We start from the raw sequence: 24930 nt of genomic DNA, 5'->3' as shown, positions 1-24930 counted from the left end.
CATTTCAGAGTATGGAAATGCAGCTGGAGGTAGAAAGGGAAGGAAATTGTTATCAAAACATGCAGAATGGAATAAAATTACCCTGGCTGGAAAGAAAAGCAAGTCTGAATCTGGTCCTCTGCTCTCGAGATGGAAAGCTATGGCTTTAAAAAGGATTTGGTCACCAGAAAAGAGACTCAAGCTGGTTGCATCTTCCGGAGAGAAGGGTAAGCCTTTTGTTTGTCCTCCCAGGCCATTTCTTTCACTCCCTCTGCTACTGTTTGTATAGAGTTGTCCTGATTATAGGAGAAAAGAGCCACAGACATCTCAGATGACAGAATGTATATCCTGCATTCAGCCCTCTGCCCCTTTAGAAAGATGAATGCGTAGGTAAGGGGTTAATACTATATGTGGGCTGGACAGTGCATATTGGTTACTTGATGCTAGGTTTATTGAAATCATTTCAGATGTAGTGCTGTGGACTCCCTTTATTTATATATTTTGGCTGCTGAATTTTGGTTGCAGCTAAGAGAAGACAAGAAGAAGAAACTGGCTGTTTCTGACAAGCCCTCCATGTTCTCAACACTTTGACAAGACTAACCCAGAGCTCATTAATCAGTCCTCAGCTTTGCAGGGCCAGGTACAGAATTTTATCACAGGATTTTATTCCTACTCTCTGGGGTGACCAGGCCCAGGGGAACCAAAACATAATTTCTCCAAACTCGCAGGCGACTGAAGGATCTATAAACAAGCATGCCCATTTGCCAGTGAACAACAGGATGTCGCTCTCTCCCCCATCCCGCCCCCCCCCCCATTATAGATACAGTTCTTAGCTCAGAACCTTTGTGGTGAGCATCCCTTTAAAGAGGTCAGCTTACAGTTAGGGATCACAGATTAGCTTGGTGAGCAAAAAATTAGAATAAAGGTAGTGGGGTGTTTTTAAGGAATATTTCCATTCAGCCAGGGTAGCTGGATTAATTTCCATTCTCCAAATCAAGGATGTCTAGAAAATCAGGATTGGGGCTTTCACATTAGCAAAGAATCTCCTTTGGACCAGATAGAGTTGCACTAAAAATTCTTGTTTCTTCGCCTTTCTTTAACTAGACTCCATATAACCCACTGCATATAATCAGATTGAATATAGTAGATGATTGGTTTAACTTACAACTTTGTTTGCATTAAATGCATTCCAGTTCTGAGGACATATCCTAATTGATCACCTTGATTAGACTGAGAAACTCTAATCTAAGAACCTAGACTCCTAGGAAATGCCTCAAGAAACATCCTAGTCCTGGTATCTCCATTTAGAAATTGCCTCTTAATTTGACATATTTGGCAAGTAGCTAAAAGCATCTTTGCTTTATTGATGATTGTGGTGGATTCAATTTCAGAGTGACTTTTTAAAAATCAAATTCAAGCGAAAGTTACCTTAATGTTACCTTCCTAAACATGGCAGAATATTGTTTCCAAATTATTATATTTATATATATAATATGTATACATATATAATATATATACATATATATGTATATATAAGTAAAATCTCCATCCATTTCTGGAAAAGAGCATGAGAACTGAGAACTTTAAGATAGTAAGAACACAAAACTGAAAAAAGAGGCACAGAACTCCAGGGCAATAGTGACACTGCCCTGTACGGGCCTATGAGGTGTCTGCTATGTGTAATAACAATATACTCGTGCTTGCCTCCCACCTCTGCCTGTCTCATCTCCTGCCAAGGCCACCTTCTCCCTGCCCCTTCCCATTTCCCCTTCATCTCTCCTGCTGAAATTCTCCTGGCCTGTTACCTTCAGTCTCCCCCAGTGGTCGGTCACCCAGACATCTCTGCATTACTCATCTGTCTTTTATTTGGCCCCTTCCCTCCTCTGTCTCCCTTCCTGGTTCTCCCTCCTTTTCTAGGCCCGCTGACCACAGCCCCCTTGGCCTACAGAGGGTGGCACTACAGCAGGAGACATGCAGGAGGCCCAGAACTGTGGCTGCAGCCGAGCCCCCGGCTTTGTGCCCAAGCGTCGACTGCTTGTTCAGGTTAGACTTCCTGGACATTCTGGAGAGTTCCCCTCTCTGTGGTGGTATTCTTCCTCCCTGGCACAGACTTCCCCTTCTGTAAGTCCTCTGTTATTTCATCAGAACTCTCTTAGCTTTTACTTTGCTCCTTATCATCTCTCTACACACATAACTTTTCCATATTTCCTAATATTTTTGTCCTGTTTTCACCCTTCTTCATTCCTTTATTTTCCTGTGGATCTGCCCACCCGTCCACATATAAAGGCTGAGGTTCCAGGGACTGCAGGATAGGAAAGCAAATCATAGACAATAATTTATTGAGCACCAACTATGTGCCAGATGCTGCACCAGACACCAAGAACACCGCAGTGAACAAAACAGGCAAAACCCTTACCCTTGGGGAAGCTAACTTTGTAGTGGAAGGAGCAGATAGTAAATAAGATAAATAATAGAATAGACAGAATGTCAAATGGTATTAAATGCTATAGAGAAAAATAAAGTCAGGAAGGGAGTTGAGGAGCATATGGGAGTGGGATTTGTAAGTTTAGGTAACTTCTCCAGAGAAGGCCTCACTGAGAAGTTGATATTTGAGTCAAGATTAGAAAGAGGTGGAAGAGTGACCATGAAAACGTGTGAGGGTAGAGCATTCCAGGCAGACGGAATAGATGTGCAGAGGCCTGGAGGTAGGAGCATGTCTGGCAGGTTTGGGGAAGAGCGGGGAGGCTGGTGTCGTTGGAGCAAAGTGAGCAAGCGGACAGTGGAGGGGATGAGGGAGGGTGGTGATGTGTCTGGTCACACCACGCCGTATGGACCACTCTGAGCAAGGGGAGCGGCCACAGACCTATTTCTGCTTGAAGCCCCTTCAGCTCCTTTTTGGAAAGTGCTTTAAGGCCAAGATGATAAGTGCTGTAAAATAGGAAATACATACAACTAAAAGGAATTACAAACGCAGCCACATGTGCTGTCTTAATCAAAATAAAGCAGTGAGCCCCATCCCTTTTCACCACCCCTCTTCTCTGGCAGCAGTGGCTTCTCCTCATTGGCCCAAGAAGAAAGAGAAAAGCAAATGTGTTGATCTGCCCTCAGTCCACCCCTCTGCTCCGTCCCTTTGTCTGTGTGAGGGTGAGTGAATGGAGCCTTGCCTGCCACCTGCCTGTGGCTCTCACCAGCAGTTTGCTGCAGTGGAGGGATGGCTAAGACATCTGCAAGTTGATCAGTTAGTAGGAATGAGTTGGGGGATGATTCATCTGACCTGTGTATAAAACCAGGTTGGCTTCTGCAGGCTTTTTGCACAGACATCCAAAATGTCAGCTGGAATTTCAGTGGCAAGAGAGAGAGTTAGAACCAGGAGCTGAGTTCAGGGTGGGCTGTGAGAGGTAGCCACTGTTTCCAGACCATGATGGGGAGTCTCCTTCCTTTGGCCCCTGAATGCCCGGCTGTGTCCTCCAGCAAGTTCCGCAGCCACAGACATCCTGCAGTCACATGCAGCAGGCTCACTGCAGCACACAGCGCCTCTGACTTCCATGCACCACTCGGCCTGGAGCTGACTGGCTCCTTGGGGGTTGGGAAGTTGTCTTCTTAGAATATTGGCTGCTGCACTCTTCCATGCTGGCGGAGCTCAGGGCTGTGCTCAGCACGCCTGCGCATGCTGGCAAGTGAAGAGGGGAGGCAGACTCTCACCATCAGCCCTGGAAGGGGCTGCGTCCACTTATTTCAAGAGTGACCTCCCCACAGTTCTTTATACTGACTCAGTAGCTTTGTGCTACTAGGAAGGCTCAGGGATTGCCTCCCCTCCCCCAGGTGACCCTCTGCAGTCCCTGGGGGGCACAGAGTAGCATGATCAGTTGCTCTGTTTCCTTTAGTTTGCAGTCATTTTTCATCCATAAGCTTGTCTGATTTCTCACAACATCATGGAGAAAGGAAGCAAGCTATTGTTATCCCCCTTTGGTGGGGTTTGGCCCCAAGTCTCCTGGGTCCTAGATAGACTCTTTTGAACATCTGTTAAATACTGTGGAGCCTCTCCCCCCAAAATGAGTATAGAAGCAAAAGCCTTTTAACTAGAGCCGTTTGGGAAGCACATTCAGGGACTCATATATACATGTGAGCTCCGGCCTTTGGGTCCCACGAAGAAGTTGTTTCATCTCCGCTGGCGCATGCTGAGGATGCCACCAGAAGCCTGTACCGGCCTCTGCCCTCTGCCAGTGCTGAGGGGTGGGAGTCCTCAGGTATGGAAGCCCTGGCTGTGCGTGCACGCGCATGTTTGTGTGTGTGTTCTGATTACATGTTATATGAATGATAACACATTTAATGCATATGTAACAAAGAAAGACATTCCCACAACCTCACCTCCACTCCTCCCCCAAGATCACCACTGACAGTTTGGTGTATATCCCTCCAGATCTTTGTTTCCTTTCACCCTCTTCCCAAATGAATACTAACAGACCTCACTGCTTTCAAAACCAGAAATGCAATTGTTCCCATAAGTAGTGTCCCGTGTAACTTTCTCTTAGTCATATACCTTGGAGATGCTCCCGTCAGTACTTACCGATCCCTGTCCTTTGTGATTGTGGCAAGTCTTCTCTGCACAGGTGAGCTACAGCTGGTCTAAGCAGTTGTTACTTTATGGTCCACAGAGTTGTTTCTAATTTCCAACGATTCCCCAGAAAGCACTATTTCCAGGTGATCATTAAATGAGCATCTATTTGTTGATCATCTTCAGTGATTCTTAAACATAACTCTGCGTACAGAAGTGTTTTGATAGGGTAAGTCCTAACAGGTTGGAATGCTGGATCAAAAGGCTATGAACATTTCATATGTTAGTACTAAAATGTCCACCAAAAAGTTTGTGATCTACATTTTCTCATCCTTAGCTGACATTGCTTAAATACCCATGAAATACAGGTTCTGTCTCCACAGCAAAGTGTTAACACCAGTCTCTAAATAATTCAGGACTAGGAAATCTTCAGGGACTGGAGTTTTCTGTGTACCAAACTCCAATAGGAGCACCATAACACGCTTTGTAAGTACATTCACCAGCAGCCATATCTAGTTAGTGGCTCAAGTACTAGTTAGTGGCTTCCGGAGAGAAATCCTGAGCCCCTGCCGGTCTAGTCAAAGGGCTTTTACCAGACTCTCAGCTCTGAGACTCCATCCTGAGTGTTAGAGCATGGGTTTGGAATGTCCCCAGGATAATGACCACAGTTCCCAAACCAGACTCAAGACATAGGGTCTGATGGCCCCTCAAAGTATCAGGTCACCCTATAAAACCCAGATGAGTGATTGCAGTAGCTCGCCATCGCTGTACATAATACTCAGTTAATACTATAAAGAGCTTATTCTGCTTTTCTGTGCACTTGCCATATAGTAATCCACTAAGTCCTCACACTGGGCCTGTGAGGTAGGTATTATCCCTATTTTACAGATGGGAAAACACAAGAGGCTAATTACTGGCCCCAGATTACATAGCTTGTGAGAAGTAGCTAAACCAGTAGTTACACCCAGGCAGTCTGGCTCCCAAGGCCGCTGTGCTTTGCTGCTACCCAATAGATAATAGATTTCCAAATTGTAAAAACTTTAATATAAAAGGTTCCCCCCTGCTTGTTTAAGTGGACCACTTTAGCCCTGATCCCCTGCAGACAGTGTCCTTGTATACCAAAACCCAACCTCAAACACCAGAACTTATTATACATCTTGTGTTTGACCTTGTAGTTTGCCCAGCAGCTGGAGATGAGATTCGCTGAAGTTCCCCAGCCCACCTGCTGCTTTGACAGTGTTTGCAAGTTGCTATTGAAAGTCTTGGTCTTCTTCCTGGGTGTGGCTTAAGTAGTAGACACCTAAGACTGCCTTCCTGGGAGCAGGGGAAGCAGACAGCCATGCTGTGTGTGTGCGTCACAGAAAATGTAGTACCTCTTCCCATGAACTCCAATAAGAGCCCAGAAATGGCCCCTTTTGTTGTTGTTTTTGGTTTGTTTTATCTTGTCATCTTCTATAAGCGGGGTTTCCATTCTCAGATTTCATTTTCAGAATGATAATGGATCATCTGAAACTGCTATTTCTTGCTTATGTATATATTTCTCGCATATATACATTTAATAGCTCTGTTCCATACCATTCCTTGAGAGAGAAAAAAAATGAGACTGGAATTAATGGCCCTCATTTGCAGAAGGGAAAAATAAGGTTCAGAGAGGTAAGTTCTTGGATTAAATGAGAAGAGAGAGAACAGGGGAGACGTGAGGGCACTTGAGCAGAGGAATTTCTTCCTCTCTCAACTAGGCAGTTCTCAGTGTTAGCTGGTTAGCCAGCACCTAACTGCATCAGAGATGCAGAATGGCTGAGGGGGAGTGTTGCTAGTATCAGGAGAGGACCTGATCCAGAGCAGCTGCGGGGCTGCAGGAGCTCCCTCGACACTGGGGAACCAGGAAAAGCTCCTGGCCCTTGAAGTGGTTTATTAAATGACGTCAGATTTATCCTCACTGTCTGCCTTAAGAACTGAAGCCCACTCAGAACAGTGCCTGGGTGGGGCTTTCTGATGTACAGCCCTAGTCATCACAAGCAGAGGCCGCCTGGCGCTGGGAGAACAAAGCTGCCTGCTCTGCACCTCCGGAGTCTCTACCTTGAAGGACTACCCCCCACCCCACCCCTGCCCACCCCCCACATACAGCCTTTATTACACTGCATACCACTTTCAAAACTTCAAAACCTATAGTGACTATATTAATCCTAGGGAAGGGCCAACCTGACATTAGGCTGTCTTTACTAAAAGAATGGTGGTGCTGATGCTTCAAAGAGCTGGGGGTGGGGTGAGTTCCCCCATGCCCCCCCAAAACCTGAGAGTATCAGTGTTGTTCAGAGACTGCAAAGAAGGAGACTCCAGCATCAGCTGTGTGGGTCTTTCTCTGTGGCCCAGGCCAGGACCATGGGAGAGAGAGTCATAGGGACCACATGCCTCCAGAGAGCAGCTAAGGCCCACTACCCTAACCCAGCCTTTGAGTAGGAAAAGCCCCCAAAGTGCAGAAATCCTGTTGTTTAGAAAACAAAAGCTAATCCAAGTCGTTTGTGGCAGCTCTGTCCTCCCACTAACAAGTGCTGGCTGGTTTCCCCCCAGTTTTCCCAGAAGAAGCAGGCAGCAAGTTTGCCAACGTAAAGATTGTATCAATCCAATTCCAGGTAGATTGCGGAGGTCTGGGGCTGACCTGGCCCATCTCTTCCGGTCTACCTCTGTGCTTCTTAATTTCCAGTTTAGTCAGCATCCTTTCTCCTTTGCCTTTTTCCTTCTGGCTTGATAGCTCCATGAGTCATTGTTAAGTTTTGTGTGTGTGTGTGTGTGTGTGTGTGTGTGTGTGTGTGTGTGTGTGTGTGTTTAAGGAGGGCACAGCTCACAGTGGTCCATGCAGGGATCAAACCAGCAATCTTGGTGTTATTAGCACCATGCTCTAACCAACTGAGCCAACCGGCCACCCTGATTGTGAAGTTGTTAAGGTCAGTTAATTCAAACAGGTGTGTCAGGGAAGATGGACAGACACTCCTATGCTCTGGAGTTCACCTTTGGGATTGGCTTTCTGCTGCCCACCCAGTGTCAGAAATGCATTTGCAAATCTCAGTTGAGGAGAATCCTCAGGATGCGTTCTCTAAGCTGGATGCATAATAGAGTCGCCTAGAGAATTAAATAGACAACTCAAGCCTGGGGCTCACCTCCAGTGATTCTGACAAAATTGATCCAGGATAAGGTCCAGGCATTAGTGTGTTTCAAAGGTTCCCCAGGTTTTAAAATTCTAATGTGTAGCAGTCAGACATGAGAACCACTGCGTTAGCTTGTTTGGTGAGAAAAGGTGTGTGTGTGTGTGTGTGTGTGTAGTGTCGGGGGTATCCTAGCAAAAAGAAAATCTGATAGGACATATTTTGGGGGGGGGGTCCCTCTCCCTGAAGGAACTGATGGGAACTGCCCCTACCCTTGGCTCTTCTATAATTGCTTTTATGAAGAATCCAACTTTGGACCTCCTCTGTGACAGTGACTAATGATGTCTTTAATCAAGAAAGAGAACATAAAACAGAGGTGCCAGCACATTTAAGAACTATAGTTGATGTTATTGTAACAAGAGCCCAATGAATTTGGAACAAGGTTACCTTAAGCGATTTGTTCCCCTCCTGCTGATCTGGCGACTGGGATTGTGTTCCACCAAGGTCTGGGAAAGTGAGTGTGCACGTGTGTAGTGAGCAAGTATGCGTGTGCCCATTTGTGGAGAGTGAGTTACGTGCATGTGCAGGAGTGGACAGGTACACGGATACTTGCCTGGGGGGAGGTTGTAAACACCCGGAAGAGAGAACCTCTCCCTGGAGCCCCCTCAGGCAGGAGTGCAGTGCTGTTGATACCATTCTTGGTAATGCTTTTTTCAGGAAAAGCATCCCTTCAGGGTTCTCCTAAAGCCCATATTTATGTGTGCCTCCCTCCTTCACCCAGGATCACCCCAATCCTGGATGAAGGGGTGATAAGGGGCTGACACCAGCTGGGGTGTGCCAATCAAACCATGTGCCCTGGCTCGGGGCTGTGTTATCAGGAGGAAGGGTTCTTTTTCTAATTCACTCAACTGTACTGGATGAGCTGGCCACAGCCCTACATGCTGCCCCCTACCCTGTGGAATTCTCTAAGGAACAGTGGGGGTTTTAAATAAAGTAAATTACATGCGTTTTGGCTACCACTAGTCCTATCCTACATCCTGGCCTTCCCAACTTGACTACTTTCTTTGTAGACTGAGGTTACCGAACCTGTTTTTGCGAATGCATGTATGAATGAGGCTCTACTCCCCCGAGCCCCAGCTTAGAAGGAAGTTCTGTGAACTCACAATTCATATCATTTCATAATACCTTTTCATTACAAAATTATTATACTTATTAATAGAAAATTTGGAGACTAGAGAGAAAAAGGCAAAGAGAAAAAGACCCATTGTTCTACCACCCAAACAAACCTGATCTTAATGTCGGTAAAATCTCCAATCTTTTAATTCATCACACTTAAAAGAAAACAATGTAAATGTAGTCATTCATACATAACAATTTTGTATCCTTCCTTTTTTACTTAACATTGCTTGTAAGCATTTTTGCATATTCCTACATTCTCTTCATGAACATAATTTTTAGTATTTGCACAATATTCTACCAAGAAGGTAGATGATGGATGAAAATTGCCTGGATTTTTTTTCTGCATTCACCTAGTATGGGGAGGGAGAGGAGAGATGGCCAGGAAGAGCTTTTTCTTTCAGGATTCCAAGAAAAGCATCTCCAGGTCTTTTGATACTCAGTTTCAGACTGGTGTGTCCTCCTAACCCTGACCTTCAAGCCAGCACAGAAGAGCCTGGCCCCTTAGCAGGGGCTGACTGCTCTGCTGCCATCAGAGCACAGGCTCCTTAATTTGAAATGAAAACTGTTCTTCCATCCAAGGCCAGAGATAGATTGCAGTTAAAATCTCAGCATTGTAACTGCAGGACATAAGAGTCCTTACACCTGCTTCTTCAAACATAGCACCTAGAAATGGGACTGATTACAGAGTACTTGTCAGTAGGAGAGCAAACTTATGAAAGAATAACTTTGTTTGGTAGTAGCTGCCTTGCTGTAGTAAAGGCACACACTTTCCACTTTGAATTATGTATTAACTAGTATTGCAGATTAAACTGCCTTGAAGAGCAAGCCCTATTTAGTCAGCTGGGGGACATATGCTACTCTTTGCAGACCAGTTTAAGTTCACGTTCATGAACTCCAAGAGGTTTTAACTGTGGTCAGCCCAGGGGAAGTGGATGGGATGAAGATTGGGCGGATTGGGGGAGACCCCGTAGCTTGGCTGCCGTCCCCCGTTCTGCTTTGCTTCACTAGAAGCTGTGGGCTGGATGCCATGGCGAGTCACTGAAGCGTGAGGTCAGAGGGTGAGGGGGCAGCCTGTGGAGCTAGAATACCCCCTCCTCCCCCTTCCCTGCCTAGTCGTTCCAACAGAGCGAGCAGCAGAGGGGAGCAGAGCAGCACCTGGCTGCTGGCAGCATTGTCGTTGTCCCACAGCTTCAAGCATCAGTGGTGACAGGAGAGATTGAATAGTGGCCTCCTATTGGTACAAGGTATTGGAGCAGTTCATGAGTTTGGATTTGAAATTTAGTGGGAAGGTGAAGTCTTTGTTTGTGGAACTGTTAGCTTTGGGAATGGCTCTTTCAACCTTCCAAACGGTCGAAGTCTCTTTCTCTTTCTCCGCCTCTACCCTCACTTGTGCCCAAGGTAGTGACACCGCCTGCCCCCAGCTCCACTTGCGAAGGCAGTGCCAACAGATCTCACTGCAGTCTTTCTCAGCCCTCTGTTGTGATTTATCTGCCTCCTAGCAGGTCTCCTACACCCCCTTCCTGGTTCTTACCCCCAAAATACCACCAGATCAGCTGTCCCTAAACAATACTTTTAACCTACCACTGCATTACTCAGACGTCCTCAACAGTTCTCCGTGACCTACTGGATAAAAGCCAAACTCCTTCTTTAGTCATTCGTAGCTTCCAGGATCCGTCCCTAGCATCTTCCTCAGCAGCTAGAATTTCTCTCCGCCTCTTCCTATAAGCAGACACTGTTGCAAGTTCTTTACTGTAAATTTCTTGTTTCATTCAGGCCGCTCATCACCATCCTTCAAACACACCTCACCCATTCCTCTTCCTGCTCTTGTTCTTAAGCTGGTTTTCTCACCTAGAACGTGCTCACGTTTCTACACAGGCAGCTCAGGTTCTCCATGGAACTCTGCCCAACCCATTCCAGCTCATGGAGATCTCTTTTCCTGAAGTCCTCAAACTTTCCTAGTTGGATTCTGTCATCAACATTTAATTATAAACTGCCTTGTATGGTGACTTAATTTTCAAGTGTATCTGTCTTCAAAATGGATAACCATCTAGATGGCAGGGACCAGCCTGAGACTTCCAGTGTCAAAGCACCGTTCTCTGCTCAATGTTTGTTAAATGAATGTTGAAGCACAAATCTTCTACGACTGAGCCAAATAGGCCTATCCTCCGGAACCTGAGTAAAAGCCAATTCAGCAACATCTGAAGTCACATTTTTAAGTGACTAGATATAGAATTAGTCTTATTTCTAAATCCCTAGTGGTAAGCAGAGATAAAGTTGAGCTTTATTTTATCAGCCCCTTAAAGATTCCCCTACCTAACTCCTCCTGAAGAGATGCATGCAAACAGGGCACAGCAAACTGGATGTTAATTACAGAAAAACCCTCCATGGCACAGACTGGCCACAAAAGTAAAGACTGTCCTAGCTGCCTGGTAGCACCAGGTCGCTGGCCCTACAGATCAGAAAAAAGAGAATTTGCTTCCGTGGGCAAGCCAGTTGGTAGGGGCAAGGTGTTTTCTCCTGATGTTGCATCTGGACCCGCTGTTCATTTAGGACATTTTAATTGACTGGTGAGGTTGTGCTGTACCAGCCCACCACCTGTACAACTCCCTGGGGTCAGCCGTGTGAGATAGGCAGTAAGCCGGTGGGACAGAGTTGGAGCCCTCACAATTATCTAGTCATGAGAGGATCCTGGAGCAGCCCCAGGCGACTTGCTCCTGAGAAGTCCTGTTGCCTTTGCCCTGAGGGCAGATTCGATCTTCCCACACTGGCTGCCCTGTACCTTAGGCTGCTAAGCAGGTCACTTACCTGCGGCCAGTTGGTTGGATATGACTCAAACATTTTGCCTGGCCTGTGGAGTATGTTTTTTTTGACATTTGATTAGCTTCCAACACTGAAAAATTAGGAGAGTTCACATAAAAATCTGGATTTCTGGCTTCTCTTGACAACAGAATATGTGGCCATGCTGGGCCCTCCCTCTCACAGGGATGTCTTTAAATGGAGTATTCACTTTCCAGCAGTCCGAGGCACTCGTTTTCCTCCCGCCTAGCCCCTGCTTGTTTTCCCTAATCTAAAATGTTGCAGGTCGCAAACTGGGGTGGGAGGTAGGATCAGTTAGCTAATCTCTGGTAACTCCAGGCTCTGTGGTGTCCGTGGATGGGGAGGAGGTGGCCCAGCTCTGGGAGACCATAATGCAGTCAAGACAAGGCATTTGTCATTAACACTGATGTCTGAACTTCCTGTCACCAAGTGTCACATCCTGGAGGAATGGGCATGTAGAATCCACAGCATCGGCAAGCGGAATCCATTCTCTAGTTGAGCAAACTTTTACTGGGCACTTACTCTCAGCCAATCTCTTTAATCCTTGTAACACCCCTGGAAAGTAGCTCCTCAGTCCCATTTCTGGGATGAAGACGTAGAGGTTAGTGCCACATAGCTGGTGGCAGAACTGGCTGTCTGCCTCCAGAGCCCTCCTCTTAACCAGGGGCTTCTCTCTCTACCTGCACATTATTAGCTCTTGTTAGGGCTAGTCTTAAATTCAAAACACATTGCCATTGTAGATTCAATACTAGTTTTAAAAAGCACATAATAAAGAATGCTTAAAGCATGTAGCACATTCGTGATGATTTTTTTCAAGCAAAAGCATGAAATGATTTGATTTCTGTAATGCAAGGTGGGAGTGGGTGGAGTAGGAGTGCCAGGGGTCTTTACCCACCGGGAGGACCTAGGAATGAGCTCCATGGCCCAGCGTGAGTGAAGGTGGTAGGTAGGCAGGTCTGAGCCTCTCAGACTTCTGAGAGGAGCAGCTTGCAGACTGCCACTCAGGTTCCTATACATTTGTGGCAGCTTGGAAAGAAATGATGGAATTATTTCAGGTGTGCTTGGAGGATATGTAAACTTATTTCTAGTCTTTAATTATAATTCATCTTCAAGTTTTCCCGAGATTGAGAAACTCAGTGTGTTCAGCTGGTTTTAAACTTCCTTCCTCTGCTAACAACTCCTCACCTCTCCCCAGCCCCATCCCACCTCATCTAAGTCTAGCACCAGCTTTTAGGGACCAGGAAACGAGTGGCGAGAAGGTCAGTCGGGAATTTAGGAGGTCATGGATGTCGGAAATAAAGGTGTAAAAAGTGGGAGGAGGAAATTGGTTTTGGCTTTAAGACACTGGAACTTCCAAGGTTCCTGCAAACCATTTGCAGCTTTTGCAAACAGCCTTAAAGCCATCAGCGCCCCACTGCGGAATTCAAAGCTAAGCTTGTCATAATTGTTAACACCTTCTTTGACCAGCCTTTTATATTTGACAATTATTCTCTTCTACGCCTTTTTTTTTTTTTTTTTTTTTTTTGCCGGCAGGAAGGTTCTGCTGTCTTGGTTTTAGGGTGTACCCTATACAGCGAACAGCCCCCTCGCGTGCAGAAGTCGGGGGAAGATTTCTACCGACTCGCTCGCCTTGCAGGGTGAGTAGATTTCCAGGCTTAGAAAGCGGGGCGCGGGGGAGGGGGGCGGAGAGTAACAATTTGGAAGGCACTGCGGTTATATTGAAAGTTAACTGCTTCAGATTCTAGGTTTAGCAGTGACAGTCTCCATCTGGGCCCCTGGCCCCGAGGAGAGCGTGGAGGAGCTCGGCCTTTGGACGGGTGGAGGGTGTTCAGTTTCCGAGGGCGCACAGACTGCGAGTCTCTGCGATCCGGAGGAGCCGCGTCCACGCGGAATCCGGCGTCCTGCCGAGCGCCGGCCGCATGGAGCTCCCTCCTTCCGAGCCGGGAAGGGGGTGCTCCCTCACGGCCCTCAGGGGAGCCCTCCCACTCTACCCAACTTTGCTGGCCCCAGGGCCGGTGGAGGGCGCCTCTCCCGGCGAGGACGCGCTCGGTACTTAAAGGCGGCTCTGCGGGGCCGGCGCTCGTCAGTCGGGCGCGCGGCGGCGGCGGTGCACCCGGGAGCGAGGTACGGCGGCAGCGAGGAGCGGGAGGAGGGGCATGGAGCCGCCGCGGGCCTGCTGAGCACCCGAGCGCGGGCGACCGGCGGCACGGTGAGCCCGGGCCCCGCCGGCCGCTTTGGAGGGGCGGGCCGCGCGGGGTCTGCGCAGAGGACGCGGGCGCGCCGGGCTCCAGGGGTGCCCCGCAGACCCCAACCGGCTCCCCGGGCCGTGCGGGCGCCGTATCCCGCGCCGGGAGGCGGGCTGAGGGCTGCGGCATCGCTAGGCTTCCCGGCAACGGGTCCTGCAGCCCCCTCCCCACTGACCCCTCCTCCCTTTCTTCCTCCATCCTCTCCTCCTCCAGCCTCTCCTCCCTTCCTCCCTAGCGGCTCCTGTTTTGTGAATGGATTAGGAGGCGGACGACCGTGCGGGGTACAAGGCTGGCTGGAGTCTCTCCCTCCCCCATGCCCGCCTGCGGGTTCGCACCTGTCCTGGCACCAAGATGCTCTGCGCCCCGGTTCCTGCGGGTCAGCCGGGCCACGGCCGCACATATCCGCGGGCCTGGGCTCCCCTTCCCTCTCCGGGTTGGAGGGGGCAGGACGGCGGCCGGGAGCAAAGGAAAGAGCCCCCGCCCCACGCACAAGTTACCATCTCTCCGCGTGTGGGCCCCGCAGCAGGGCACACCTGTCAGCTGTAGAGGCTGCATACTGGGCAGCCACGCAAAGTTTCGGGGGTGGATTGGCTGTGTGCGTCCTGGGTTGGGGGTTTTCTTCTTCTGTCGTCTGGTGGAGGTGGTCTTAGAGATCGCCCCTAACCTGATGCCCTTGAAGCCTGGTGCGCATTAACCTACGGGGGCCGAGCTCCCGTGAATCTCTTCTGAGTGGAGGGGGGGCGGGGACGAGAGGCGGTCTAGGCTCCCCTCTGCTGGTTTGGGGTGACACGGCCCCCCATCTGGGCAAGGGCACTTCGGCCAGAGCCCGCACCAGCGCCTGATTGTTCGTGAGGTCCCCGGCTGCGGGACCTTCTTGGTCTTCGGTGGGGTAGCGGGTGCTGGGGTAGTGCCTTCAATTACTGCGCCGGGTGTGGGGCTCCCGTCCGGGTAAGGTGGGAGACGGCGACACCGGGGATGCCGCCTTTGTCTTCAGGCACACTTTGCCAAGGTAGCTGGGGCCCTGGGGAGATGAATGGGGCCTGGTCCGACTGATTCCTTGGATTTTCTGTTCTTTCCCGGCTGAGTCGTGGGAAACCCGCACGTGGGTGTGGCCGGCACCGCCTTCACCAGAAGGCGAGACTCAGGCGGGAGTTAGAAGCGTGGCGAGTGCCTTCCTGGCTGCATTAACCTGGTGGGCACCGCCTCTGGCACTGCACCGAGGCGGGGCGCCAGCGCCCGGCAGGTTACTGGGCTGGCCTCGGCGCCCTTTCCCAGATCGCAGGTGGGCAGCGGTGCCCGCAATGCCCCCTCTAGAGCGAGATGGGGGCGCTCCTGGGGTGGGTGCGTGGTCTGGGGGTTCCTGGGCCGCAGGCTCGCGCCAGGAGGGCGTGCGGGCAGGCGGGGGAGATCAGGGAGGGCTGGGAGTCCTGCAGAGGAAGCACGCGGCAGGCTCCCCGGGATAGCAGGGCAGAGCTCCCGGAGGCCACGCTTCCCGGAGAGGCAAGGCTGCTGCCAACAGCACTTTCGGGGCTGAAGCTGCTGGAATGGTGCTGCTGCCTGAATCTCAGGATTTAGGCAGTGACTGTGTTCTCCTGGCAAGAACGTGTTGTGTTGGTGTGGGCTTCAGGGGTTGGCTTCAGTAAGACCTAGAGTTGGAGCAAGCTTGGAAGTGAGACCTCATTGTCTGTAGAGGGTTAGTGGTAATAACGGGATTCTCCAGATCAGACCCTCCCCCTCCACAATCACCCTTCCCACTGGGGTGGTCCTTCATGGCTGGAAGTGCTTCCATTTTCAGGAAAACGATTTACCTGAGACCTGTGAAGCAAGAAACTATTAGCATCCCCTGTTAGGGGGGATACCAAGTCTCAGAGAACTTGGACAGAGTCAGGCGGCCAGGAGGTGGTAGAGCCATGGTCTCAAGCACAAGTCTTTGGTGCCTGGTCCTAAGCTCATTTCTCTTTCCAACAGGGGAGATGCTACTGTGTTTCCCCGCAAATAAGACCTAGCCGGACAGTCATAAGACCGGGTCTTATATTAAGTTTTGCTCCAAAAGACGCATTAGAGCTGATTGTCCGGCTAGGTCTTATTTTCGGGGGAAACAGGGTAGGAACCCTGACAGTTGCAAACAAAATCTGGCAGCTTTAGCAGGCAAGGCAGGAGGATGAGCACAGAGAGTTCTTGCGGGCACTAGGACCAAGTGGATGGGGCTTCCCAGGCAGCCACCCCTCCCAGCAGCTGCAGTGTGGCTGCAGTTCCCTCTGGTGCCCTGAGCACCCGGCTTCCACCAGAGCTGTCCACACCCCAGCTCTCATTTCCCCTTCTTTCCCTTGTCTGCCTTTCCCGGTGGCTTTCCCGCCTCTCAAGTAAATGAGAAAAAGGTGAGAAAGCAGAGAACATAGGAAAACTTTCTCTTACTAATTTTGCTGTTTTGAGAAAGGGAAGCTGTTTCCTTCTTTTTTCCCCTGGCACCTCTGTATGTTTCCTGTTGTTTCTCTTTTCCTCCCCCACTTTTTTCATGGGCCTCATTGGTGGCTGTGCTTTGCTGGCAAATATTCCCCTCCCAGAGAGCAATCCTCTATGGGTACAGCACAGGTAGAATCTTGGCCACTGGCTGCCTCCCTGCCAGTCGTCCTCCCTCTCCCTGACCCCTCATGTGCTGGGAGGGGCCTCAGGGTCCCCCCTACTGATGCTTGCCTACAAGAGTTTTGGGTCAGGCAGATCCCAGTTCTGCCATTCACCAGCTAGTAATCACATAGATTCTCAGGCTTTGGTTTGTCTGACAATAATAAATGCTACTTGAAGTGCTTTACTAAAGTATGTAACCAGTTTGACCCTCAAAAAGGCTACAAGGTTAATGCTGCCATCCACATTATACAGATGAATTAGCTAAGGAACCGGCAGATAGTAAGTGGCAGGGCTGGGATCTGAACTCCAGTAGTCTGGCTTCTGAGGTAACAGAGTTAGTCATGCTCAGCAGTGGAAATGGTTTTTTAGTGGGTCATTTTCCCTGTTCTGGGCCAGGCTCACAGAAAATGCACCCACTCCCACTGACTGGAGATGGTGCCTCTTGCCTGACCCCACATCTCCTGCCTTCTCCCGCCAGATGCCGGTGCAGCTGACGACAGCCCTGCGTGTGGTGGGCACCAGCCTGTTTGCCTTGGCAGTGCTGGGTGGCATCCTGGCAGCTTACGTGACAGGCTACCAGTTCATCCACACAGAAAAGCACTACCTGTCGTTTGGCCTGTATGGTGCCATCCTGGGCCTGCACCTGCTCATCCAGAGCCTGTTTGCCTTCCTGGAGCACCGGCGCATGAGGCGGGCAGGCCGGCCACTGAAGCTGCCCTCCCCGTCACGGCGCTCCGTGGCGCTCTGCATCGCTGCATACCAGGAGGACCCTGACTACTTGCGCAAGTGCCTGCGCTCAGCCCAGCGGATTGCCTTCCCCAACCTCAAGGTGGTCATGGTGGTGGACGGCAATCGCCAGGAGGACTCCTACATGCTGGACATCTTCCATGAGGTGCTGGGCGGCACTGAGCAAGCCGGCTTCTTTGTGTGGCGTAGCAACTTCCATGAGGCGGGTGAGGGGGAGACGGAGGCCAGCCTGCAGGAGGGCATGGCCCGCGTGCGGGCTGTGGTGCAGGCCAGCACCTTCTCGTGCATCATGCAGAAGTGGGGAGGCAAGCGAGAGGTCATGTACACGGCCTTCAAGGCCCTTGGCGAGTCGGTGGACTACATTCAGGTAAGGGGGCCTCCCTACGAGTGTGCCGACGTGTCCGGCTTGCCGGGCACATCCTCCTCCAGGAGTTTCAGGGCTAGTCTAGATCCCTTCCGTCCTGTACATCCCTTCTCTGCACTTAAGGCAACAGGCATAGTGGTTCTGAACAGCAGTCCTGAGGGTTAAAAAGACCTGGGATGGAATCCCAGTTCTGCTCTTAGCTCTGTGACTTGGGGCAAGTCTCTGGACTTGTGTCCTAATAATAATAGGAAACATTGTATAGCATTTGCTTCATACCAGGCACTGTTGTAGGTACTTCATACATATCAGCACCTTTAATTTTCATAATACTCCTAGGGTATAAGTACTATTATCCTCTCCATTCATGGAAGGCAAACCTGAAGCACAGAAGGACTAAGTAACTTGCCTGAGGTGAGGTGCAGAGGCAGGATTTGAGCCCTGGCAGCCTGTCTTGCATCTTGTTCTTACCCACTGTGCAGTACCGCCTCGCACTGGCAACTCGGGGATGAGCCTCTTCAGAGAGAAGCACGGGGAGCGCAGAAGCACTCAAATACTATTTTAGTCATGGGCCAAAGTCCTCCTCTTCCTAGTGTCATATTTGTGTCTGTGAGGTGAAGGGACCCAAGTGCGAATCATCTTGCAGCCTGATTCTGCAGCAGTCTCGGCAGGGTCAGGACCCTGAACAGACCCTGCCTAACTTTGAGTCAAAATGGGGGTGGGGGGTCATTGACACCCACCTGAAATTTTATTAGGTTGAAAAGGTTAATATAGCTCCAGTTTTCACAGTAACAAATCCTAGAGAAAACTGATTAAAGCTTCATGCATTTCAGTACTAAGTAGAAACTGATACCCAGGACCCCAGATTTCTAGTCCAGCACCCACACTACACTGTTCATTCCTGTTTCTGCCCTTCTCTGTACTTGCCAGAGGGTTTTGCCCATCCCTTGAATGGATAGCGGGCTGTGGCGGTAGCCGACCTGGGTGCTAACTCAGTCTCGTTGAGTACTCCGGGTTGTACTTTTTCTAGACTGTACCCACCTAAAATTCGCTTTTTTGTTTTTGGCTTTTTCGCAAGTTGAATCCTTGCATGAGAGTTGGTACGTTGATCTTTTTGTCTTTCTAGGCCCAAGGACCTCAGCCTTGTAGGGAGGGATGTGATGCAGTTGATTCTGTAGCTCACCTTTGGTCAAAGGGCCTTTGAAACTTTCCTGGGGTCTCAGAAGCCTTAGAAAAAGCCCTTAAACCCTGGCACATCCTCAAGTCACAGTGACTTTGTCATCCACTCCCTTGCAGCACAGGATCCCCCAAACCTGCTCTGCTACACATCCTCCTTTGCTGATCATTTCCTTTGTGTTCTGTGGATCAGCAACCAGGCTCATATACCTGAGCCAGCCTTTCTCCTTAGGGCTCTGGGATCACTGCCTGGGCAGCCCTGCTGGGGATTTCTGCCTGTCTTCCAACAGCCTTGCTGAGGGTGTGTGGGTCTTTCGCTCTGTGGGAGACAACCAACCCTGTCCCAGGCAGGGGGGAAACCCAAGCAGCCTAGAGCTCTAACTTCCCTAGCTGCTCAGCTAGAAAAGACCTCCCTGGAGAGAAGGAAGCTGAGCAGCATGAAGAATGGGTTGGGGTCAAGGCAAGAAGCAGCCATGAGACGAGCAGCACTGGGAAGCTTGGCTTGTAAGCTGAAGAGGCTCTGGGAGTCCGGCCCTGGGGCTCCCTGGGATCTTCCCAGCCTGGGCTGGAATGTAAGACTGTCGGTGAGGAGATAGGAGGGAGCAGGTATGTGCTCTACCTTGTTCCCCATCAGCCTTCTGCTGCTTATCTCTAGCCACCATGTCTTCCAACATTGAGAGCTGGGTACGTTGGAGTGGGGTGGGGACACCCCCTTCCTGCAGGCTAATGGGCTCTCATTCAGCGCCTTCCATACAAGGATTCTGGGCTTTTGCAGAACTGGGTGTGGGCTCATCTGTGGATACTGTTCTTTGCTCTGTCAGGAGTCAGGAAACCAATTCCCCTGCCCGATGGTTATCTGGGATCTTTGTACCATCTCAGTAATTTTCTAGAAAGCAGAAAAGAAAGCCTAAGCATTCATAGCCCAGGTTCAGTAATGGGGCTACCTGCTAGAATCAAACCATCAGCCTCACTAGGAAAGGAGGACTGGTGGGCAGGATTTGATCCAGGCTTTGGAGGCAGCTGCTTCCAGAGCCTCCATGCCCATCCAGAGTATAATCCAGGCGAGAGCAGCCCTTGGCCATACGGTGCCCTGATCTGAGACTTGGTCAAGGGAGCACTGAAGGCCTGGCAGCCGTGTGTGTGTGTGTGTGTGTGTGGGGGGGGGAGTGCTGGCGCTATGACTAGGTAGATACATCCTCCACTTGGGCTGTGGATCATCCAGGAGGCAAGAGGCTGAAACAGGGAAGACCCCACTGTTAATATCCTATGAGACAGCTTTGGGCAGTAGCCTCTGGCAAGAGCCATTACTTGATCTTCTGAGGAGTGTCTGCTGGCCCTGAACTAGACACACTGTACCTGTCATCTGACTTCAATAACTTGTTCCTTCTTTCTTCCCAAGGACCCAAAGAGACCATTTCTCAGGAGCCTGGCTCCACAGGGTCTAAAAACTTGTCCAGTTTTAAACATTTCTCCCTTTCCAGGACCAGCGCTGACAGTCTCCTGGGTCTTTCTTTCTGCCTGGTGACTGTCAAGCCTGGTATCTGAACTCTCCTTTTCCTTACTTTCCTTTGTTATTAATCTCACCAGTATGGCATAGATCTCTTTCCTAGTGGCTGGAATGAATCATGTAAAAGGGAGTTATATCCCTCAGGCAGTGGGGGTGAGGGCAGGGGGTGGGTAGGTCAGAGTGGGCTGACAGTGGATTCCCTCTACAGGTGTGTGACTCTGACACTGTACTGGATCCAGCCTGCACCATCGAGATGCTTCGAGTCCTAGAGGAGGACCCCCAAGTAGGGGGAGTCGGGGGAGATGTCCAAGTAAGAAGTAACCAAACATTCCTGGGGGCGGGAGTCTGGACTTTCTGCTTCCTAATCCAATTGGATATGCCTGGGAAATGGGTATCTTGACTTCCTAGTGTTTGTGGGGGAGGGGGCGGTGCTCCTCCTTGATAGTTTCACTGGTACCAAAGGGCTCACTTGCTACCCAAACCCTTTCCTGCTTGTTTTCAACGTGAAGGGGAAAGAATTAGTTTAACAGGTGTAGAGAGCCTGTGTGGCCATTACTCGTGCAGGGCACTTCCTTTCTGACTGACAGTGCAGCGAGCATCTCCAAAGTCATACCCTTGCTCTTAAGTAAGTTGTGCTCAGGAGCTCTGGGCAGTATGGTGAGAGCACGTGGCCATGTCTTCCCTCAGAGGGTACTGCTGGCAACATGCCATGTCTTCCCAAGCAGCTTTCCAACTGAAGGGTCAGGACAAGTGGCTGGAGTGTCGCTTTGCATCTTTCTCAAGGCATCTTCTCTGCCACTGCCATAGGCTGCCCTGAGACTGAAGGTGGCTTTGACTGCTAGACTAACTTCACTGGGACAATCGGTGCAGATGACAGTGGAGAGAAGGGCTAGTGCCAGGGAGAGTGACTGAGTGTGGGTGGCTCCTCTGCGCCTCAGGTTTCTGGCTGAGCAAGGACTGGTAGTCAGGAACTTGAGCAATGGGCTGCAGAGCGCAGCGTAGGGAGGCCTTGCAGTCTTGGGGTGTCTCCTGGGGCTCGTGGCCGCAGGTGAGGAGGCCCAGCGTCTATGGTTCCCTTACAGATACTCAACAAGTATGACTCGTGGATCTCCTTCCTGAGCAGTGTGCGGTACTGGATGGCCTTCAACGTGGAGCGGGCCTGCCAGTCCTACTTCGGCTGTGTGCAGTGTATCAGTGGGCCCTTGGGCATGTACCGCAACAGCCTCCTCCAGCAATTCCTCGAAGATTGGTACCACCAGAAGTTCCTAGGCAGCAAGTGCAGCTTTGGGGATGACCGGCACCTCACCAACCGCGTCCTGAGCCTCGGCTACAGGACTAAGTATACAGCACGCTCCAAGTGCCTCACCGAGACCCCCACCAAGTACCTCCGGTGGCTCAACCAGCAGACCCGCTGGAGCAAGTCTTATTTCCGGGAGTGGCTCTACAACTCTCTGTGGTTCCATAAGCACCACCTCTGGATGACCTACGAATCAGTGGTCACAGGTTTCTTCCCCTTCTTCCTCATTGCCACAGTCATACAGCTTTTCTACCGTGGCCGCATCTGGAACATTCTCCTCTTCCTGCTGACAGTGCAGCTGGTGGGCATCATCAAGGCCACCTATGCCTGCTTCCTTCGGGGCAATGCAGAGATGATCTTCATGTCCCTCTACTCCCTGCTCTATATGTCCAGCCTCCTGCCAGCCAAGATCTTTGCCATTGCTACCATCAACAAGTCCGGCTGGGGCACCTCCGGCCGAAAAACCATTGTGGTGAACTTCATAGGCCTCATCCCTGTTTCCATCTGGGTGGCGGTCCTCCTGGGGGGGCTGGCGTACACCGCTTATTGCCAGGATCTGTTCAGTGAGACGGAGCTAGCCTTCCTTGTCTCTGGCGCCGTCCTGTATGGCTGCTACTGGGTGGCCCTCCTCATGCTGTATCTGGCCATTATCGCCCGGCGATGTGGGAAGAAGACAGAGCAGTATAGCTTAGCTTTTGCTGAGGTGTGACGTAAACCTCAAGCAGAGCGGGAAAAGTGCAATGGGTAAGGGAGGGAAGGGGAGTGGAAGAGAGAAGATGGGGTGGGAGGGAGGAGGGAATGCTGTTTTAGTTTCTTAATGGTCCAAAGGACAAATGTGAAGTGCAAAGGACGGTGACTGTATATGGTCTGGGACAGTTCTGCTTAGAGGGGGCAATACTGATGCCAGCTCAGGGAGCTGGAAGAGACATGTTTTCAGGCTGTCCACTGTATGGTGGCCTCTGGGAGATTCCACTTCCTGCCCCAGGATCCAGAGGAACTCAGAAGTGTGCTAAACCAAACAATAAGTTCCTTTCAGTGGCAACTTCTGATAGGTAAGTGAGCAGCGCCAGCTTGTGGGAAGGGGTTCTCTTAGCCCATCTGAGTGCAACCAGTGGTGGTAGAATTTGAGATCTGGGCCAGCTAGTAATGTATCCCCCCTCAATCCAGTATCAATGCAATAAGATTGTGCCTGAGATACAAGGCCCAGAAGCCTGATCTCTGGGCATCAGAAAACAGGGTCCAGGAATGGTGCTTTATTATGTGGTGTACCCCATTCCACATCTCCACATCCCAAGGATAAGCCAACCTAGCAGGGAGTTAGCACTGAACTGCTTTTAAGTGTGTATATATGTTAAAAAGGAGTTTGCCATGAGGAACAAAGATTGGTGCTGGTGCTAAAGGCCATGGGCTACATGGATGCTTTGGGCTCAATGTATTCCACCTGGAAACTGCCCAGACATCTAGCTTAGCCTGTGATCTCTGCTGGGGAGATAACATGTTTTGGTCATCTACTAGGAAGATTAAACCTCAACACGCGTAGAAAGGAAGTGAAGGCTCGGGTATTTCAACTTGTATACTCGTAAATTCCTCTCTCAAATTCAGCTGAGTCCTAACTTAGCCTCCTCACTTGGCTTTCTTTAAGATGACGTAATCACCTCTTCCGCCCTCCACCTCATCGGGTAAGTTTTTCAAGGTGGCAAGTGAGGCAGACAGAGCCTGGACTCACTCACAGGTACTTCTGTAATAGGCAAGCCTGCCCTCAGCATATGGGGGAGAAGCTATAAAGAGCCTCTGACCAAACTGGCTGCCATCTTCGAAGTGCTTGGGCCAGATTCCTTGGCAGCTGGGTAGCATGCCAACTACAATTCTTGACAGTCTAATGGAAAGTTTTTCAGTGTTCTTAAGTGAACCCTGAAATCCAAGCTAGTCATCTTTGAGACTGTTCATTCTCCTCAGTGGCTTCTCCGAGAATTCTTACAGCCAAGCTGTGGATAGTCACTACTGTACTTGCTTGCTTCTTTCCAGAAACCAAACTAGAAGATGGAATTGGTTCCTAAGTCCTAAGGTTCTTGCTTTCTCTCAGGCTTTTTGGGGCTGTTTTATTTCCCTCTGCTTTTTGGGGGGAATAAGGAAGACATTTTCTAGATATCTGCAATCCATAGACTGTTCTCAGCTCTTGGGTTTGAAACCTGGGATCTTGACTGTGCCTCTGACTTAGGGTTGCTTGCTGGTGTGTGCTCTCTCTCCAAATGGCCATTCTCAGAGAAGGTCCAGCTAACCCCTCAGAACTGGCACTAAGGTAGACAGGAGTTAAGCAGCAAACCTCTAGTTGCCCAGGTGCTTCCTACACAGGAACAGTGTGCTCTGAGCCACAGATTGGCAAACCCTGGTGCTTTCATTTCCTTCATCTCCCATGAACTCAAGGGTTTTCCAAGTGCGGCCAACACTGCTGCGTCACACAGACCTCGAGCTTCTGACAAGACTGCTGGTTGATGTCGGGCCCAATCATGAAGGCTGGGAAGAGCAGCAGGCATTTGCTAAAGGCAGTTGTTCCAGGCTCTTCCGTGTTTTTGCTGGCCGAGAAGTAATCTATTTTGAGCATTACAATGGAGGAAATCCGGTCAGCCAATTGCAGAGCTCAGACTTCACTAAGGTCTTGTTTTTCTTCAGCTTTTACTTGAAGGTTAATATAGGATGGACTCCCAGATGGAAAACTTGGCTGTCCTACCATCAGCTCTGCCTTGGACTGTGGTTATCAACTTTCCTCAGATCAAGAGCAGGCAGGTACAAGTAGTGGGCTCACAACGTTTGACCTCGACTGGTTTTTCTAAGTTATTTTGTACATTTTTCAGCAGTGAAACCAAACTGGGTCTTCAGCTTTATCCCCGTTTCTTGCAGGGAAGAGCCTTTATACAACTGGACACATTTTGGTTTTTCCTCATTGAGAATTTTAACTGTCTTTTGTATTATTTCTATGATAATTTGTAAACATATTTATTTTTATCTGCTTTTTCTTTTTTAACTTTTCAGGTCAAATTTTTTATACTGCACTTATTTGTCAAAATAAAGATTCTCACACAGTGCTGGTATCTCTGAGCTACTTCCTCCCTCTTTGTACTTAATGAAAGCTAGCTCTTTATTCCAGTTTCAAAAGCAGCACTTGAGTAGAAATAGTTTAGTTAAGGGAATTCCAGTGGAACTCAGAAGCAGGATAAGTTGTCACAGCTGCCTCTGGACCTGGGGAATACAGTAGGCCTACTCTGATGATAACTGTATACCTATGGTGGCTTGGCTTTTA

General features: G+C 49.9%; 1 protein-coding gene across 5 annotated transcripts; it reads left to right on the top strand.

Moving 5' to 3' along the window:
• Positions 1-21: 21 nt before the first annotated feature.
• HAS3 (hyaluronan synthase 3) lies at positions 22-24715 on the top strand. 5 transcript variants are annotated; one of them, XM_088800277.1, is made up of 6 exons: positions 22-619; positions 1897-2100; positions 13207-13310; positions 17023-17658; positions 20544-20645; positions 21418-24715. In XM_088800277.1, the coding sequence occupies exons 4-6, from the start codon at positions 17023-17025 to the stop codon at positions 22339-22341; spliced, it is 1662 nt and encodes a 553-aa protein (XP_088656403.1). In that variant the 5' UTR covers positions 22-619; positions 1897-2100; positions 13207-13310; the 3' UTR covers positions 22342-24715. The 5 variants fall into 5 exon arrangements, with proteins under 5 accessions (XP_088656403.1, XP_074170764.1, XP_074170763.1 ...); XM_074314663.2 differs by having other exon boundaries at positions 22-2022; positions 17023-17436; XM_074314662.2 differs by having other exon boundaries at positions 22-2022.
• Positions 24716-24930: the final 215 nt, after the last annotated feature.

This window comes from Rhinolophus sinicus, chromosome 8 (genome assembly GCF_057876585.1).
Source record: "Rhinolophus sinicus isolate RSI-liver-muscle chromosome 8, RSI-T2T, whole genome shotgun sequence".
Taxonomy (NCBI): Eukaryota; Metazoa; Chordata; class Mammalia; order Chiroptera; family Rhinolophidae; genus Rhinolophus; species Rhinolophus sinicus.
Note: the sequence above shows the minus strand (reverse complement) of the source record. Positions and strands in the feature narration are given on the sequence as shown.

Excerpts from the sequence above, each read along its gene's own strand:
- HAS3 (XM_074314662.2), top strand. The coding sequence starts at position 1,641 with ATGAGGTGTCTGCTATGTGTAATAACAATATACTCGTGCTTGCCTCCC. Across the intron at positions 2,023-13,206 it reads AGCGTCGACTGCTTGTTCAG|GAAGGTTCTGCTGTCTTGGT; the intron begins GTTAGACTTCCT and ends TTTTGCCGGCAG. Across the intron at positions 20,646-21,417 it reads GAGTCGGGGGAGATGTCCAA|ATACTCAACAAGTATGACTC; the intron begins GTAAGAAGTAAC and ends GTTCCCTTACAG.